General features: G+C 44.8%; 1 protein-coding gene across 1 annotated transcript; it reads left to right on the forward strand.

Moving 5' to 3' along the window:
• Positions 1-796: 796 nt before the first annotated feature.
• On the forward strand, positions 797-17,611 carry NUDC (nuclear distribution C, dynein complex regulator). The gene is made up of 9 exons (XM_081961910.1): positions 797-999; positions 4,729-4,806; positions 10,794-10,997; positions 11,354-11,440; positions 11,824-11,937; positions 12,667-12,861; positions 13,105-13,188; positions 14,327-14,445; positions 17,155-17,611. The coding sequence occupies exons 1-9, from the start codon at positions 904-906 to the stop codon at positions 17,204-17,206; spliced, it is 1,029 nt and encodes a 342-aa protein (XP_081818036.1). The 5' UTR covers positions 797-903; the 3' UTR covers positions 17,207-17,611.
• The last annotated feature ends 412 nt before the right edge of the window (positions 17,612-18,023 follow it).

An 18,023-nucleotide genomic window follows, 5' to 3' on the forward strand; every position in this document is an offset into this window, starting at 1 on the left:
CTCTTTATGTACACTGAGAGCACACTTGGCCAATAATCACACTTGGCCAATAAAGAATTCTATTATATTCTATTCTAGACGGCAATCATAGCTAGGAGGGACTTTGCACAGCCTTGTCGTGGGTGCCACTCGAGACAGGGCTGCCCTTGGAAGAGTATGTGGAAATTTCAGCTGGTGCAAAATACAGTGGTGTGGGCAGTCACACGTGTGTTTTTCGAATAATACACGTTGCACCTCTGCTCTGCAAGATTATGGGTTCGTTCGGCCAGTTTATTTTTGTGGGTGGATGAACATGCAATTAAAAACAATGAAATAACAATATTGAAAGGTGCTCTACAATAAAAAGCATTGAATATTTATTTAAAATGTTAAAGATTAAATAATATAAAATATTAAAACGCTAGGTAAGAACCTTAGAGAAGACAAACAATGGACTCGCATCGTCTAATCACTTTACAGAGATGTTGGTGGAAGGGAGCCTAACATGAAGAAAAGAAGCGGGGAATAAAAGCTATAAATTCAAAGCTTCAGTAAGGTCTTTTCAGACGTTTTATTGCAGACGACCAAAGCATCCTCTTCGCACCGGCCGCGAACGTGCGTTGTGGAATTTCCCATCATCCTCCCCCCCCTCTTATAAGAGGCGGTAACCGTAGCAACCGACGCCAAACACGGGGGAGGCGGGCTAGCGGGCCGTCTTTTGACTTCCTCTCGTCGCCGATTGAGAGAGCTGGCTGCCAATCAAAGATGGCGCGTTCGACGGTTGGCCAAAAGCTTTCCGGAATGGGTTGGCCAGAATGCGCTTCTCTTTTCCGTTTCCGGTTGCCGTCGTAGGGGTGCGTGCTGAGGCGAGCCGAGCGGCCCTGAAAAGGAAACGGAGCATCTCAGCCGAGCGATCCCGACGTCATGGGGGCTAGCGGGGAAGAGGCTGCCGACCACGAGGAGCGATTCGATGGCATGTTGCTCGCCATGGCCCAGCAGCACCAGGGCGGCGTGCGTGAGGTAAAATGGAGGGGACGAGCGGGCGTTCCTTCTTCCCTTCCATTTTGGAGCCCCTCCGCCTCGGAGTCCTTTCCTTCCCTCGCGGAATCACAGCGGGGGAGAGAGGGTGGCTGTCCCCCTTGAGAACCCCCCGGAGCATCTCACGTGAGGAGAGGGAGACGGTTGGTCTGAGGCGGCATCAATTGCAGGCCTGTCCTCCTCCTCTTCGGCGAAATTAACGCTCAGACGAGCCCAATAAACGTCCCGTCCCACCCCCCAACTCACGAAGGCAAAGTTCCGTACGAAATCCCCGAAACGGTTTTTAAAATGTGGAACTTGTATCTCTGTTTCAGGGAAAGCCGAGGATGGTGAGGCTGTTATCTGGGTCTATATGGGGTGAAGGTTCCCATGTTGAACGGTAGCATTTGGAAAGGGTTAAATAATATAAAATAATACATTTTGTGTTTGTTTGTGTGTGTGTGTATGAATATATATGCATATATTTGAATGTGTATATATGTGTGTGTGTGTGTGTGTATGTATGTATGTGTATATATATATATATATATATATATATATATATACACACACACACACACATACGCACGCACGCACGCACATACATACATACATACATACATACATACATATATATATATATATATATATATATATATATACACACACACACACACAGAGAGAGACATATATACATACACACATTCAAATATATGCATATATACATATACATATATATATGTATTTGTGTTACAACCCCTGGTATGCCCAAATATGTAATACAGCCCAGGTTCTAATCCCAGTAAGGGTATGGCTAGCTGATGAGAGCTAAATAGCTTGAAATAGATCTATACTAGTCTCCCTTTATTTACTTATCAGCACAAATACAACACAAACATATATATATGAATATGAATATACATGTATATGTATACAATGCAATAGCAGAGTTGGAAGGGACCTTGGAGGTCTTCTAGCCCAACCCCCTGCCTAAGCAGGAAACCCTATATCGTTTCAGACAAATGGCTACCCAGCATCTTCTTAAAAACCGCCAGTGTTGCGGCATTCACAACTTCTGGAGGCAAGTTGTTCCACTGATTAATTGTTCTCACTGTCAGGAAATTTCTCCTCAGTTCTAAGTAGCTTCCCCCCTTGATTAGTTTCCACCCATTGCTTCTTGTCCTGCCCTCAGGTGCCTTGGAGAATAGCTTGACTCCCTCTTCTTTGTGGCAACCCCTGAGATATTGGAAGACTGCTATCATGTCCTTCTTTTCATTAAACTAGACCTACTCAGTTCCTGCAACCTTACTTCCTATGTTTTAGTCTACAGTCCCCTAATCCTCTTTGTTGCTCTTCTCTGCACTCTTTCTAGAGTCTCCGCATCTTTTCTACATCGTAGCGACCAAAAGTGGATGCAGTATTCCAAGTGTGGCCTTACCAAGGCATTATAAAGTGGCATTAACACACGGAGCCATTTGTCAGGGCACGCGAGGCATTGCCCTGTCAGCTGGCCAGCGTGCATGTGTAAGCTGGCCAGCTGACTAGCCTTTTTTTTTTAAGCCATTTTTCGCCCTCCCCAGGCTCCAGAGGCTTTATAGGAGCCTGGGGAGGGAGAAAACAGCCCCCCCTCCAGAGGCTCTCCGGAGGGCTCGGTGAGGCTGGGGACGGAATAGGCACTCGCGCAACACCCCCCCCTCCAGCCGGGCAGAGCTCCATGCACTGACCTAGGGGATATCCCGAATGTGCCAAGCTGCGGAAGCTGGGGAGTGGGCAGAGCGCCATGTGGCTTGGCACCTTAGTGATACCCCCCTAGGTCAGTGAATGGCGCTCTGCCCGGCTGGAGAGGGGGTTTGCCGGGCGGCTGCTCGTGAGCGTGGTCATCTCATGGCTGTTTCGCCCCTGAGGCTGTGCCCGGCTCTTCGGGAGCCTGCTCGCAAGGGAACAGCCGTGCAGCAACTCCCCCCTCCGGCCAGGCAGAACGCCATTCCCCAACCTAGCAGTATCCCGAAGGCAGCAAGCAACATGAGTGCCTTCCCCTCCCGGCTCCCGCAGCTTGCTGCCTTTGGGATACCACTAGGTCAGTGAGCGGTGCTCTGTCTGGCCGGAGGGGGGGGGTTGTCCAGGCGGTTTATTTTCAGGGGTGGGCTTATATTTTTGCCCACGCGAAAAATGTTGCAAGGCGTTAGTTTTGGGACAAGTCGTATTTTCGGGGAAACATGGTAATTAAATGTTTAGAGTGGGAAAAAATTACATAATTTTGTCAATATGTTTTATATTTCAATAGTAATATAATAGGTTCCAGCTAAAGTCTTCTGGCACCTATTGCAAATGGTGGAATACACCTGAATTCTATAAAATTTGTCAAGGAAATCTTAAAAGAAAACGTGTCACTTTCTCTTATTGCCTAGCACGTGGAGAACTTCCCTAGGATTTGCATTTAATTAATAATTAATAATTATTCACTAATTAATAATTATTAAAGGAAATCCCACTTCAAGCAGCCATAATGCTATAGAATATCTCACTGCTGAACTTCTAGATAATTTCTAAAAGGCCTGAGGTTAATATAACAATAAAAAGTTGGCCAGTGGCAGACATGAAATTTCTTACAGATTTATAAATTATAACAGTAAAAAATTCAGTTCAGAAAGGCTTTACAAAGTCCTTTCCTATTGACTTGGTTCCCCTTACCAGTGAAGCAGGTTAATTAACCAGGAGACGAAAATCTAGAAATGGCTACACTTAAACAGTGAAGTCATCTACCAGATAGAATAGTCAGTCTACCAGATGGAAACGCATGCTTGTTCTGACAGACCAGTTGATCCTTTACACTTTTGGCTTTATTTGAAAAGGTGTAAGAAAAAGTAGCATTAGCACAACTCAGTGGGTTATGGTACCTGGTGCCGGGAGCACCAGGTACCGTTCTGGTACAGTGCTTCGGGCCCGCCCGCGCTCCTTACCAGTATTTGAGGTTTTTGGCCTTCTGCACACGGAGCATATGGCATCGCGGGTGGTAAGTACGCATGCGTGCGCTGCGCGCATTCATGTGGGCACCTGGTACTGTTGCACCGCACTGGTTGCAGCGGGATCCGGAACTCACCACTGCCACAACTGCATTAAAAACTCAACCGGGGATCCATTATTGAGATAGCTTGTTCAGAACATTAAAAAGCTATCTCAATAATGATCTACATTATTGTCTACATTAAAGTGGACTACTGTAGTAAAAAAGTTTGCAGGGTGATGTTAAAAATTTTGGTTGGTCAAACTTCCTTGAATGGATATTTGTTCTAAAATAATTGAATCTGGAGTAGTTTATTGGAGGTTGTATCTTGGGGGAAGCAGACGAATCACTAGTATTACCAAATAGCATTGCTTATATTATCTAGTCTATAATATTTGTACCCTGCCTTTACTTTTGTACAACTCAGGGCAGGATATATAATGCTCCTACCTCCTGTTTTTCCCCCAGCACAACCCTGTGAGGTGGGCTGAGCTGAGAAAGATTGTCTAGTCCAAAGTCACCTAGTCAGTTTTCCTACCTAAGGGAGGACTAAAACTCAATGTCTCCCCAATTTTGACTCCAACACCTTAACCAGTACACTAAACAGGATCTGCACAAGCAACCTGGGTAGGTGGGTCACTTCTATATGTTTTTTATGTAAAAATATGTTCATGTAGGTTGAAATTTGAACTGCTTATCCTTGACTATGGTACTTTCGTTTCTTACAGCTTGTGAATACCTTTTTCAGTTTCCTGAGACGCAAAACTGATTTCTTTGTGGGGGGAGAAGAAGGTGCTGCTGAGAAGGTATATGATTTAGTTTATAAAGATCTTTTTCTCGTTAAGGAAAATTGAAATATTTCCCACAATGTGCTTTTAAATCTCCCATTTTTCCTTGATTTTGTTATATTGCAATTCCATCCCACTGAGTTGCTGGCTCTGGAAAGAAATTGGAGAGGCCACATTATCTAATGTCTGACCTTAATTGAGCAGGTTTATTTCAGAGTATGACAATAACAGAGGGTTTGGGTTATTTTATTTGGTTAAGCTTTGACCAAAGGCTGGTTGAAAAGCTAGCATGTCAAAAAATGTATTGGTCTGACTCAGACACCTGAGGATCAATAATACCAGTTTATTTTATTTGTTCTCTCCTGGAAAGTACTACGCCCACTTCTTCAACAGTGGTTTGTTCCCAAAGAGCAGAGTTTCTCTAGCCTGATTTTGTAAAATGTTCTACATGATCCACTCTATTCCAAATCACTCTGTTTCACTGATAGAGTGATGAGGCAGTATGACAAATCATTTTTTTATTTTAACATCTCTTCCCTAAGTGTTCCAAACAATGTTTGTGAACTTTTGAGGGGAGGGAATGAATAATTTGTGATTCATTCGGTATGAGTGAGCAGCTTAAGTAGAACATTTAATTTATGAAACTATTTAGATTTTTAAAATATGCTCAAGCCATTTTATATATTTCTTCCAAATGTTATTATTACTTACAAAGCCTTTCAAAAGTGGCTGTCACTTTTGTGTACAGGATGTACAGTGTTGACGCAAACCTTTTGTCTTCAAAAGTCAATCAAAATCTGTTTCTAATGCTGATACAGTATAGAAAATTGGAAAGTAATACTTACAGGTGTATATGTATATAGTATTTAAATCTTGTGGAATTAAGTAAACCTATAGGTATCCTAGTACAGCAGAAGTTAGGGAACAGAGTATACTTCCTCTATGGTGGTGCAATAGAAGAAGTATCTAGAATAGTGCTGTTTAAAATCTGTTTGCTCCTTAAATTAGTAAAATGAGCATTCCATGAAAGGAACAAAACCACTAGAATTTAAACTCAGATTTTGTTAAATGAGGAAGCCAGCAATTACTAAGCTTTTATATAAAGACTAAGATATCCAGTTGTTCACCACTTAAAGAGCCCGTTTCTTCTGTCCCTTTTTTCAAATTCGCAGCAGTAGACAAGGTCAGAAGTTGGCATGCGTCTCCAACATGTCACCATCCAAAGGGCAAAATAGATTATGTGTTACCAATTTCAGCACTTCTGTTCACGACCCTTGGCTGCTGCAGTAGCCGTGAAGGTCACCCATCATGGGGAACCCTTGAAATTAAGCCAGTTGTGCAGTCAAATGATTGTGTCACCACTTGGAGCAAATACACTGTAGCCCTGACCCTCAGGACTTGTCTAAATTGTGGACAAAGGCTGTTCTTTCCTACTGTAGACTCTTTGGAAAGGAACAGATCAGTTTTATTATTCTAAAAAACTTTCAACAACTATTAGGGAGCGGCGTTGGGGCCTGGAATGGTGGTTTGGGGGCCAAATTCGCAGCTGCAGGCCAAGGCAGGATTAAAAGCCGAGGACCTGGTAGGAATAGGACTACGATTCAGGAGGCTGTATAGAGACCGGGGGGGGGGGGGAGCTTTGTTGGTGGATTGCCAGGAGGCCCTTATCATCGTGCACTCTGACTGCACCCCACCTACCCCCCCCCCCTGCTGACTATTTATTAACAACTGCCCCGGATTCCATCTGCGTGAGCCCTAGAGGACTTCTTCCTACCCTATATGATTTACTGCTGATTGACCATCTGCCCCCTGCCTATTCCAACTACAGTCCAACTACCCCTTGCCATCCGCCACCTACCACCCACAACTACCCCTTGCCATCCGCCACCTACCACCCACCGCCCCCACCTCTTGATTGTCATCTAACCAACCTATCACCATCACCCCCCCCCATCTAAGACTAATGACTGGACTATTCTGTTTTGCTGCAACCATGCTTTTCAAATTTTTACTGGATTATGACATCTTCAGCATAGACCCTAAGCCCCGACGACGAACTCTTTTAACACTCTATGTATTTAAGGTCAGACCTGATCCTACTGCGAGAGTCCCCCCTCTCGCAGGTGTGGCCCTCCGCCCTTTCGAGGGCCCACCTTGATGACGGATTTATTAATCCCGAGAGGTGGAGGAAGCGGAGACTTAGGGGGTTTTTAGTTAGTTGTTTTTTAAAAATTTGTAGGGGTGGGGGCTCAGGGGTTGTGGGGTGGGTGGGTCAGATCAGGAGCGATGTGAGAGCCGGGCCTCCAGGTGTGGTCGCGAGCAGAAGGAGCGGAAGGGAGGAGGAGGGGGAGGATATCATTCCTATACAGGGCTCTTTAATTCCAACGGTCGCAGGGAGGGGCAGATACGAGGACAGATTAAGAACTTACAGTCGGTTGGGAGACCGTGGTTGCTGGTTACACCCGGTCGCTTGTACCAACCCCCGCGTTCTAGGTGGTCAAGAGTTACAGACCCAAGGCCTGAGGCTGTTGTTATGCAATGCGAGGTCCGTTGTTAACAAGGCCCCCCTCATTCACGATCTAATTTTAGAGGGGGAACCGGACCTCGCCGGAATAACGGAGACCTGGTTGGGCCACGAGGGAGGTCTTCCCCTCGTGGAAATGTGCCCACCAGGCTACCGAGCATTTCACCAGCCCCGGGCCCAGGGAAGGGGCGGTGGGGTGGCAGTAATTATTCGGGAGGACTTAGAGCCGAGGGAGTCTACTGTGCCACAGACGTCCGGATGTGAATCCCTTGTTGTGAAATGGGGCCCTGGGAGACAGTTGGGCCTGCTGATAGTATACCTGGCTCCTCGCTATACATCAGCGGCCCTGCCCGAACTCCTCGAGCTGATCGCATCGGTGACGGTTGAGACCCCCAAACTTTTAGTGATGGGGGATTTTAACCTGCCATCGATGGGAGAAGCATCAGAGGGGGTTCGGGAGTTCATGGCTTCCATGACAGCCATGGACCTGACTCAAATGATTCAGGGCCCGACACATTAGGGAGGACACACTCTGGACCTTGTTTTTGTCTCTGGCCAGTGGCTGAGTGATCTGGGAGGAGGGGACTTAACCATCACTCCCCTGTCATGGTCAGATCACTCACTCCTTCGTCTTGACTTCCCTGGTGCTACCTCCCGCTGCGGGGAGGCGGAACCAGAAAGTACCAGATGGTTCCGCCCCAGGCGCCTGATGGAACCTGATAGGTTCCAGACGGAGCTTGGGCTACCTCCTGTAACCTTGACCCGCCCCCGGGTAGAGGACCTGGTGGTCGCGTGGAATAATGCGACTACCGGGGCCTTGAACCGGGTGGCGCCTTTGCAGCCTCTCCGGCGGCAACGATCCACCCTGGCCCCTTGGTTTACCGAGGAACTAAGGGTGATGAAATGCCGCAAGAGACGTCTAGAGAGTCGTTGGAGATCCTCTCGCTCCGAATTTGATCGAACACAGGCACGAGCCCATTTAAGGACGTACCTTGTGGCATTGAGAGTGGCCAAATGCCAATATTGTGCCACTCTCATTGCATCCGCGGAGAACCGCCCTGCCGCCCTGTTTCGGGTGTCCCGCTCCCTCTTGTTTCAGAGGCCGCAGGAGGCCCCTCTACAGGGCAGGGCAGAGGAATTTGGTAAATATCTGCAGGATAAAATCGCTCAAATCCGGAGGGATTGGGTCCCTGTCAGTGGTCCAATGGAGACGTCCATGGCGAGTCTTGAGGAATCGATCTGGGAGGAGTTTGACTTGGTTGCCATCGAGGATTTGGACAGAATGCGTGGACGACTGCGACCCACCACATGTTTATTGGACCCGTGCCCCTCCTGGCTTGTACTGGCATCCTGGGAGGTTACACGAGACTGGCTCCTGGGCCTAGTGAATGCTTCGTTGAGCGAGGGGTCTCTCCCGGCCGCCTTGAAAGAGGCGGTGGTGAGACCCTTGCTCAAGAAGCCTTCCCTGGACCCTTTGGAGCTGGCCAATTATCGTCCTGTCTCCAACCTTCCCTTTTTGGCGAAGGTTGTAGAGAGTGTGGTGGCCTACCAGTTTCCACGTCATCTGGAGGAAAATGATTATCTAGACCCGCGCCAGTCCGGCTTCCGCCCCGGTCACAGCACGGAGACGGCCTTGGTCGCGTTGGTGGATGATCTCTGGAGGGCCAGAGATAGAGGTTGTTCCTCTATCCTGGTCCTATTAGACCTCTCGGCGGCTTTTGATACCATCGACCATGGTATCCTGCTGCGCCGGCTGGAGGGGTTGGGGGTCCGGGGCACCGTTTTGCGGTAGTTCGGCTCCTACCTTTCTGGCCGGACGCAGCGTGTGTTGGCAGGAGAAGAGAGGTCGACCCTACGCCCCCTTACTTGTGGGGTGCCACAGGGGTCGGTCCTCTCGCCACTCCTGTTCAACACATATATGAAGCCGCTGGGTGAGATCATCCGTGGTTTCGGGGTGGGATACCACCTGTACGCTGATGATACTCAGCTGTACTTTTCCACCCCGAACCACCCCAACGAGGCCATCGAAGTGATGTCCCGGTGTGTGGAAGCCGTACGGATCTGGATGGATGACAACCGACTCAAGCTCAACCCCTCCAAGACGGAGTGGCTGTGGGTACCAGCTCCCCAGTTCAGCCAATTAACTCCATCATTGGCCATTGGGGGCATTCAACTTGCCCCCGTGGAGCGGGCGCGCAATTTGGGCGTCCTCCTGGATGCCCGGCTGTCCATGGATGACCATGTGACAGCCGTGGCAAGGGGGGCGTTCCACCAGGTTCGCCTGGTGCGCCAATTGCGCCCCCTACTGGACCGGGACGCCTTACGCACAGTCACTCATGCGCTGGTGACGTCTCGCTTGGACTACTGTAACGCTCTCTGCATGGGGCTTCCCTTGAAATGCACCCGGAGGCTACAGTTGGTCTAGAACGCAGCCGCGCGGGTAATTATGGGGAGTACTAGGTACTCCCATGTGACACCGTTCCTGCGCGAGCTGCACTGGCTTCCTGTGGTCTATCGGGTGCGTTTCAAGGTTTTGATAACAATCTTTAAAGCGCTCCATGGCTCAGGACCTAGTTACTTGCGGGATCGTATTCTGCCCCATACATCCCTGCGACCAATCCGCTCGCACAGAGAGGGCCTCCTCCAGGTGCTGTCCACTAGACAGTGTCGGGGGGCGGCGCCTAGGAGTAGAGCCTTCTCTGTGGCGGGCCCAGCCCTGTGGAATGACCTCCCTCCGGATATTAGGAATACCTCTGACCTCCGCTCCTTTCGTATTAAGCTTAAGACCCACCTATTCCAAGTAGCTGGCCTGGCTCAACTTTGATCTAACCATATCGCTCCTGACGGGTTTTTAATTGGGTATTTTAATTATATTTAATTATGTAGGGGTTTTTTAATCACTGTATTCTAATTGTTTTTTATTCATCAGCCGACCTCCTCCTTGTGTATGTCTCGGTATATGTCTCTGTTATTTGTTTGTTTTGTCCACATATTTATTTCATATGTTTCATTGTACACCGCCCCGAGTCCTTCGGGAGAGGGTGCGGCTAAGAAATAAATATTTATTTATTTATTATTTATTTATTAAGTTTCCTGATACAGTCCTTTTTGGAGGAGAAACAAAATTTTTAGGAGTAGTGAGTGTGAATCTTTGCCTTAAATAAACTTTACAGGTCTGACACCCTTAGCTCCCTGTAAAAACAAATTGGTGGGTGGGAGAGAATAGTTTTACAATGTGGGCTACAGTTTTAACTTTTTAAGTCTCAATCTTGATTTCCCTCATTGAAGGAATTTGGGGGCTGGGAGCAGTCCTGAACATTCTATCTTTTGAAAGAGATCTCCCATTTGTTTTTTATCTCTACCAAGAAAACTGCATGGATGCAGTCACCAGCTATGGAGCTTGAATTGAGATCATTTTTACTGCTTGTGTAATTGAGAACGGTCGTGCCCATTACATTACTTTTCTATTCTCTCACCTCAGTTAATCACAGAGACGTTCAGTCGCCACAACAAACTTGCTCTGAAAGCCCAGAAAGAGAAGAAAGCTCGTCAAGAAGCAGAACAGCGGGAAAAAGCGGAACGAGCCGCCAAACTTGCCAAAGAAACTAAACAGGAAGACAGTGAGCCAAGGATTAAGGAGCTGACTGATGAGGAGGCAGAAAGATTGCAACTGGAAATAGACCAGGTATGAATCTGCTTCCCTCTATTGGTGGGGCATAATACAACAGTGGTATATGTGGAAAATCCCCTTTTTAATTTTTATGTGGCCCATTCAGTGCTATCATTTGTATCGGATGTGAGTGATGAAATGGGATTACTGCAGGGGTGTCCAAACTTGGCAACTTTAAGACTTGTGGACTTCAACTCCCAGAATTCCCCAGCCAGCTCTGCTCTGCTGGCTTGGGAATTCTGGGAGTTGAAGTCCACAAGTCTTAAAGTTGCCAAGTTTGGACACCCCTGGATTACTGCTATTGCTAAGATGCTTAAATGTGCATATCACAAATAAAACAGGCTTATAGAGGTGATACTCTTTTGAAACAGAACAAAGAGAAGAAAGAAAACGATGCAATCAACATACCAGTCAAGCCTGCTGAAAACCAAGTGAAATCTCCTGAATCCAGCAAGCAAGTAATGTCTTTTTCACGATTTTAGCTGCTGGCACAAAAGACAATTGCTGATCTGTTTGCTATATTATTGCTTTAAGATGGTTGAAAATAAGGAAGGTGTTATCCAGAATACTGTAACTACAACATAAATTCTAGCATTTATTCAGGTATATGCCAGAGGATATTCCACCCCCCACCTTATCCCCAGATTGGATTTGGGCAAAAGGACCTTTGTGGTGTTTTTTTTTAAAAACTTGCCTTAAGCAGAAAAGACTTTTAAGAAAGTTGTACCCATATATGTAGAATAGCTGAATTGCCATCTCTATAAATAATGCAGTGAACAGAAAATATCCATCATTAAAAAGTTCTGAAAAGTATTTTATGTACATTCCTATGTTATATAAGGATACCGATGAAGAAGAGGAAGATGAGAAGGACAAAGGCAAACTTAAGCCAAACTCTGGAAATGGAGCAGACCTGCCAAACTACAGGTGGACGCAAACTCTTTCTGAACTGGATGTAAGTTGTAGATTTTGAAGAACATGCTAAGTTTTACATAATAGTCTCTGATTTTTATGAGGAAAATGAATCAGTGAAATATTTAATTGTGATTCATAAGTCTCTTTTGGATAATAAAGGAAAAAAATCTGACTATGGGAATCTACGAATTAATGAATAGCTGCTTCACTTTCTTTTAGAATTGGCCACAGAATGTTATTCTGTGTCAGGAATAGAACAATAAGCAGAACTGTAATGAAATAGACTGTTATAAGTGTAGATAAGAACAACAGAGATGGTGAGGATTTTACCATCAATGAAAAAGTTCAATAACTGAGTATGTTTAGGCTAAAGAAGAGAAGGCTAAGGAGACATGGTAGTAGTTTTCTAGTACTTAAAGGGCTGTCACAGGGAAGGATCCTCTTACACTCGAGTGAAAGACAAGAACCAGGAGGTGGCAGCTTTAAGAGCAATATTGAAACTTGAAATAAGAAGGAATTACCTGAACACAAGAAGTAATTAACAGTGGAACAGTTTGTCTCGTGAATCATGGGTGCTTCATCAATGGAAGTATTCAGGTAAAATCATTTATCTGCATTGGTTTGAGGATTCCTGGCCTGGGCAAGTGGATAGATAGAAGACTTCCAAGGTCCCTTGCAATCCTAGGATTCTATTAATAGTGATGTATATGTCTTCCCTGCTTGAGGTTTTCATGAAGAATTCACTGTTCTCTTTTCCTGTTTTCTCTAGTTGGCCGTCCCATTCAATGTGAGCTTCAAACTGAAGGGAAAAGATATGGTGGTTGATATACAGAGGCGTCACCTGAAGGTGGGCTTAAAGGGCCATCCCCCCATAATTGATGGAGACCTATGCAATGAGGTGAAGGTGGAGGAGAGCTCATGGCTGATTGAGGATGGGAAAATAGTCACAGTGCACTTGGAAAAGGTACAAAGCAAACATTTCTGGATTTTAGTGAAATGATGATTTTGCAAGAGTTCTCATATATGCTGATTGCTTTATATTTAATACTTGTTTAATAGAGCATTCCTAACACCCCAAATAACATGCAAGCAGTAATATTGTGATGCATCAGGATCCATAAATCACAAAAGTTACGTTCTTATTCTATATGCCACATCCAAAGAAGCTGATATATTCTACATAATAATATTTCTCTTTTCACTGTAGATCAACAAGATGGAATGGTGGAACAAGTTAGTCCAAACGGACCCAGAGATTAACAGCAAGAAAATTAACCCTGAGAATTCAAAAGTGAGTGATTCTTTGGTCAGGTATTGTTTTAACTCAAGAGTGTTGCTCGGCCGTTTGTGGCCCATATTTCACTTCTGGATTGGATTGGTGACCTTGGTGGATGTGGGTGTGACCCAGACAGCCACACTCTTCGCACACACACAAGTTATCAGGGATTATTGCACGGCAGAGTGTTTTAACTCTGCTACCAACCCCCCACCCCCTGTGATTGCCACTGGAAGTAAGGAGCCATCCTAGCTGCTAACATGAACAAGGGTAGAGCAGATCCCTGCTGCTCACCTGCAACTTGGTATGGGTTAAAGTGGGTCAGCACCCACAATTCAGAAAGGAGACAACCATGCACTGTCTTTACCCTCCTGTGATAGAGAAAGATTAGGGTCATTGCGTTTCACAGACTCTTGAAATGTTTATTGTTAGCAGCACGATGGAATCCGTTACTTTATTGAATTGTAACCACAGTCTGTTTCAACAAATGGCAGCATCTGACTGACCCTCCCAGGCAGGAATCCTTTTTGTTAGCTCTTTGAAGTAGGTCAGGACAAGGGGAAAAAAACAACTGTGGAGATGCCAGGAATTTTATGCTATTGTAAGGTTTATTAACAGTTTGAAAGCCAATCTAACAGCTTAACAGCTCACTCATACCTTTTTCAAGGTCAGCTCTTAATTCCTTTACAGCTAGTACTTAAGATGGAAAACCTTTCCAGGGCGTGGTTTCCAAACACCCAAGAAGAAAGGAGCGGCAAACTGGTTTTTTTTTAAATAAAAAAAACCTACTGTACAATCTAATGTATATTTTCCTAAGCAAGTCTTAGTTTCTTTTTTACATGCTGCTCCTGGCAAGCAAAGACTTCCTCCTTCAAACATTTAGATAAGTTTCAACGGCTGGCTGTCTCTCTGGAGCTCTTGTTCAGAGGCCTTGATGAGGTGCTGCTGCTGCTGAATATACAACCGTGAAAACCAAGGATTACAACAGAAGACAGTTTTGGTGGTTGTGGAACGGGGGAGAGGGAAATCAGCCTTTCCTTGCTATGTATACAAGTGTTATTAATTTGGCTTTATTAACTGGTATCTAGAAAGTGAGCGACAAATGTATCAAATTAATATGAATTTCTCTAATACATTTTTCTCAATTTCCAAGTTATCAGACTTAGATAGTGAAACACGCAGCATGGTTGAGAAAATGATGTATGATCAGCGGCAGAAATCAATGGGGCTTCCGACATCGGACGAGCAGAAGAAGCAGGACATACTGAAAAAGTGAGTAAGGCCAGTTTTACACTGTGAAGAAGGGAGCATCAACTTGTTTTCCAGGCTTGCCCTCTAATGGGGGGGAGGGGGGAAGGGGCTAGGGCGTTTATAAAGACAGCCCAGCAAGTAAGTGCTGTGTAGAGACTACGAAGCCAGGCAGTACCATCTCGGCCTGAACTATGACGTGGTGTCTCTGCCTCTAATCTCCATGTGCCTCCAAGCCAGATAACACACCGCTCACTAGACAATCATGCATTTTATTGTTTTATTGCCCTGCTTGTCAGAGATCTCAGTAGAAGCTTCTGTGAGTAATTCCCCCTGTTAAGGCCAGATAGGGTGATGCGCATCAAGTTGCAAGCGGGGTAACTAAAGGTCAAACGCTTTTCATCAGTCATTCTAAATAGCCCAAGCAGAGAAAAGGGATAAAGCCAGAAGTGGGGGCAATTTCTGCCTCTTTCCCTGGCTAATCTCCGTAGACATAGAGTCACGGCTTGTATAGGAGGCCTTTTTCTAGTATCAGTAGTGGGGTATTCAAACAAGCAATGCTTTTCAGAAAATGTATAATTTTTGTTCTGGATGTTGCACTGCAGTTTAGCCCTTTCAGTCCACCAAGTTACGAGCTGTTTGCCTTCCGCCTCCTTCCAAGCTCTCCACTGTGTCTCTTCTTTGGGTCTTAGTTCTTCCACTATGTGTGATATCATTAAGGGTGTTCTTAGTTAATAATTCAGCTATTTTACAGATTGGCTCATTAAGAAGTCTTGGAAAAGTGCCATTCGGCCCCAACGATATTCTTAATTTGTCTGTTAGCTCTAAAACTTTACCCTTTGCCCTTCTGCTGGCTAACGTTTTCAGATAGTGTGGAGAAAGTGACCCCATGAAGTACTCACAGTGTCCTCCCCCAGTAGGTTGGCTAAATAACATATCAGTAAATGAAACAATTTGGGGGTGGGGGGGGGGGGAAATGGTGCACTTTCAGGTGATCAGTATGTGCTCTGAGCTTTGTAAGTTAGAGTCAGTTTTGTGAGTAACTCCGTGCCCCTGTTTCTATGTATTTCAGTGGAGCAAGTTAGGGGGCAAAAGCCTTCCATATCTTTCTATAAAATGGGAGCTTTATCCTGATCCTACATAAATGTAATTGGATGAACTCCACCAATTACATAGACTTCAAGAATGTAAAATATCTTGAAACTAATAGGTAAAGGTTCCCCCTCGCACATATGTGCTAGTCGTTCCCGACCCTAGGGGGCAGTGCTCATTTCCATCTCAAAGCCGAAGAGCCAGCGCTGCCCGAAGATGTCTCCGTGGTCATGTGGCCAACATGACTAAATGCCAAATGCGCACAGAGCGCTGTTACCTTCCCACGAAAGGTGGTCCCTGTTTTTTTTACTTGCATTTTTTACGTGCTTTCGAACTGCTAGGTTGGCAGAAGCAGGGACAAGTAATAGAAGCTCACTCTGTTATGCGGCACTAGGATTCGAACTGCTGAACTGCCGACCTTCTGATCAACAAGCTCAGTGTCTTAGTCACTGAGCCACCACGTCCCTTAAAAATAATTCTAAGTACTAAACATGATCTGATTCTGCTAACTGGCATTTGGTGAAACAATTGTAATGGGAAAAGGATGTCAAAAGTGCTATTTCTGAACAGTATGATTTCCAAAACCTCTAGTAAGAAATATCTCATTCAAGCGATGCACAAACAAGAATATTTGCTTGCATTGGAAAATTCGTATTTGACCTGGAGCTAATCGTTCCTAAGGGCAATATCTGATTGATTTGTCATTGCCGGTTTACAACTGTTGGGTTCCATAATGGGACAGTTTTACTGATAGTGTGACGGACAGAGCTGATGTGATTCTACATAAGTCAAGGCCAGTAATGTCACAGTGATAGCTTATAAATTTGCTACCTAACAAAATGGCAATTTCTGTATTTTACTATTCTAAAATGTTATATTATTATAAATAATAATTGGATTATTTATTATTGCTTTTACATGGACTGGTCACTCCCCATTTTTGGAAAGGTACATTCCTTCCGGAGACTAGTGTTTGATGAAAGAAAGAGAGAGAGAAGAAAGGAAGGAAGGGAGGGAGAGAGAAAGAAAGAAAGAAAGAAAGAAAGAAAGAAAGAAAGAAAGAAAGAAAGAAAAAAGAAAGAAAGAAAGAAAGAAAGAAAGAAAGAAAGAAAGAAAGAAAGAAGAAAGAAGAAAGAAAAAGAATTGTGGCTGAAACTGGATTAATAAAGGGAAACTGGATTCCCTTATTACCTAATGATGTTTTGGGCATTATCCTTCTAAGGCAGGGCTGTCAAACTCCCAGCCCACGGGCCAGATGCGTCACGTGCTGGCCACGCCCACGCCCTGTTTAGCGAAGGGGGGAAAAGTCCTGATATGTTACGTGACAACACTATGAGTTTGACACTCCTGTTCTAAGGCAGGGGTCTCCAACTTGGCAACTTCAACTCCCAGAATTCCCCAGCCAGCAAAGCTGGGAGTTGAAATCCGCCAGGCTTAAAGTTGCCAGGTTGGAGATCCCTGTTCTAAGTATCTTTTCTGAGACCTTGTTTTATATACAGCAGCCAAACTATCTAACATAAACAATTGAAAACTCTTTCTTTCTAATTTAGCTTGGGGGGAGGGGGAGACTGGGACTGAGGGACATAAATGCTGGTATTCTTTATCCCTGTCAACTAATACTCCTTTCTCTCCCTTTTGCAGGTTCATGGAACAGCATCCAGAAATGGATTTTTCAAAAGCAAAATTCAATTAATACAATTTCCCCTATTTTTTTTCTCCTTTCCTGACAAACATTCAAATTTTAAAGAGCAAGAAATACCTTTTGGACGATGCATACACTCACATCACTCCATTTTGGGATTAAAAAGTACCGTAGTTGTACTCCATATAGAATACTGCTCAGACTTCTGGATTTTCAACAGCAGCATCAGTGTTCAGAAGTCTGTTCTTCACCTTTCTAAGGCAATATTTTAGGGAGATGAAGGATTGAAATAATTGGGAGCTGCATTACACAATAATTGCTTTCCCTTGGGCTTCTCTTAGATTTGGAAAATATGGGAAGGTATCATTTAATTTTTTTTAAATCTGGAGTTGATATTCACCCTTGATCATACTCTTGCTCCTAAATAAAGAGCTGGAAGGCCTACCTTCAAAATAACGTCACTCTTTTGTTTCAAAAACTGAGCAACCACTACAGCTATAACTGTATAACAACCAGGAGCGGCTTCAAAATCAATCAAAGCACTGACAATCTTTAAAAATCTTTGGCATGTTCCCTTTGAGCCATTACTCCAAGGTGTAGCAGTGCAAGAATGTATATTCTGTATAGATACAGGTTGCTATTTAGAGGTTACGGTGAGGAGCAGCTTCACAGATCCATGTATCTGACACTCATTACTATTTTATTACTTTCAGAATTAACACGGCAGTCATCAGTAGTGAAACCTGGAGTACATTCGTCCAGGATTTGGGACAGATTGCAAGAATGCTAAGATCTTTAATAATGTGATACGCTGGTCTTATTTTATGTTATTGTCCTTCACAGTTTCCCCAAGTCATTTTGTAACTTA

Source organism: Natrix helvetica (assembly GCF_964273705.1).
Source record: "Natrix helvetica genome assembly, chromosome: 9".
Taxonomy (NCBI): Eukaryota; Metazoa; Chordata; class Lepidosauria; order Squamata; family Natricidae; genus Natrix; species Natrix helvetica.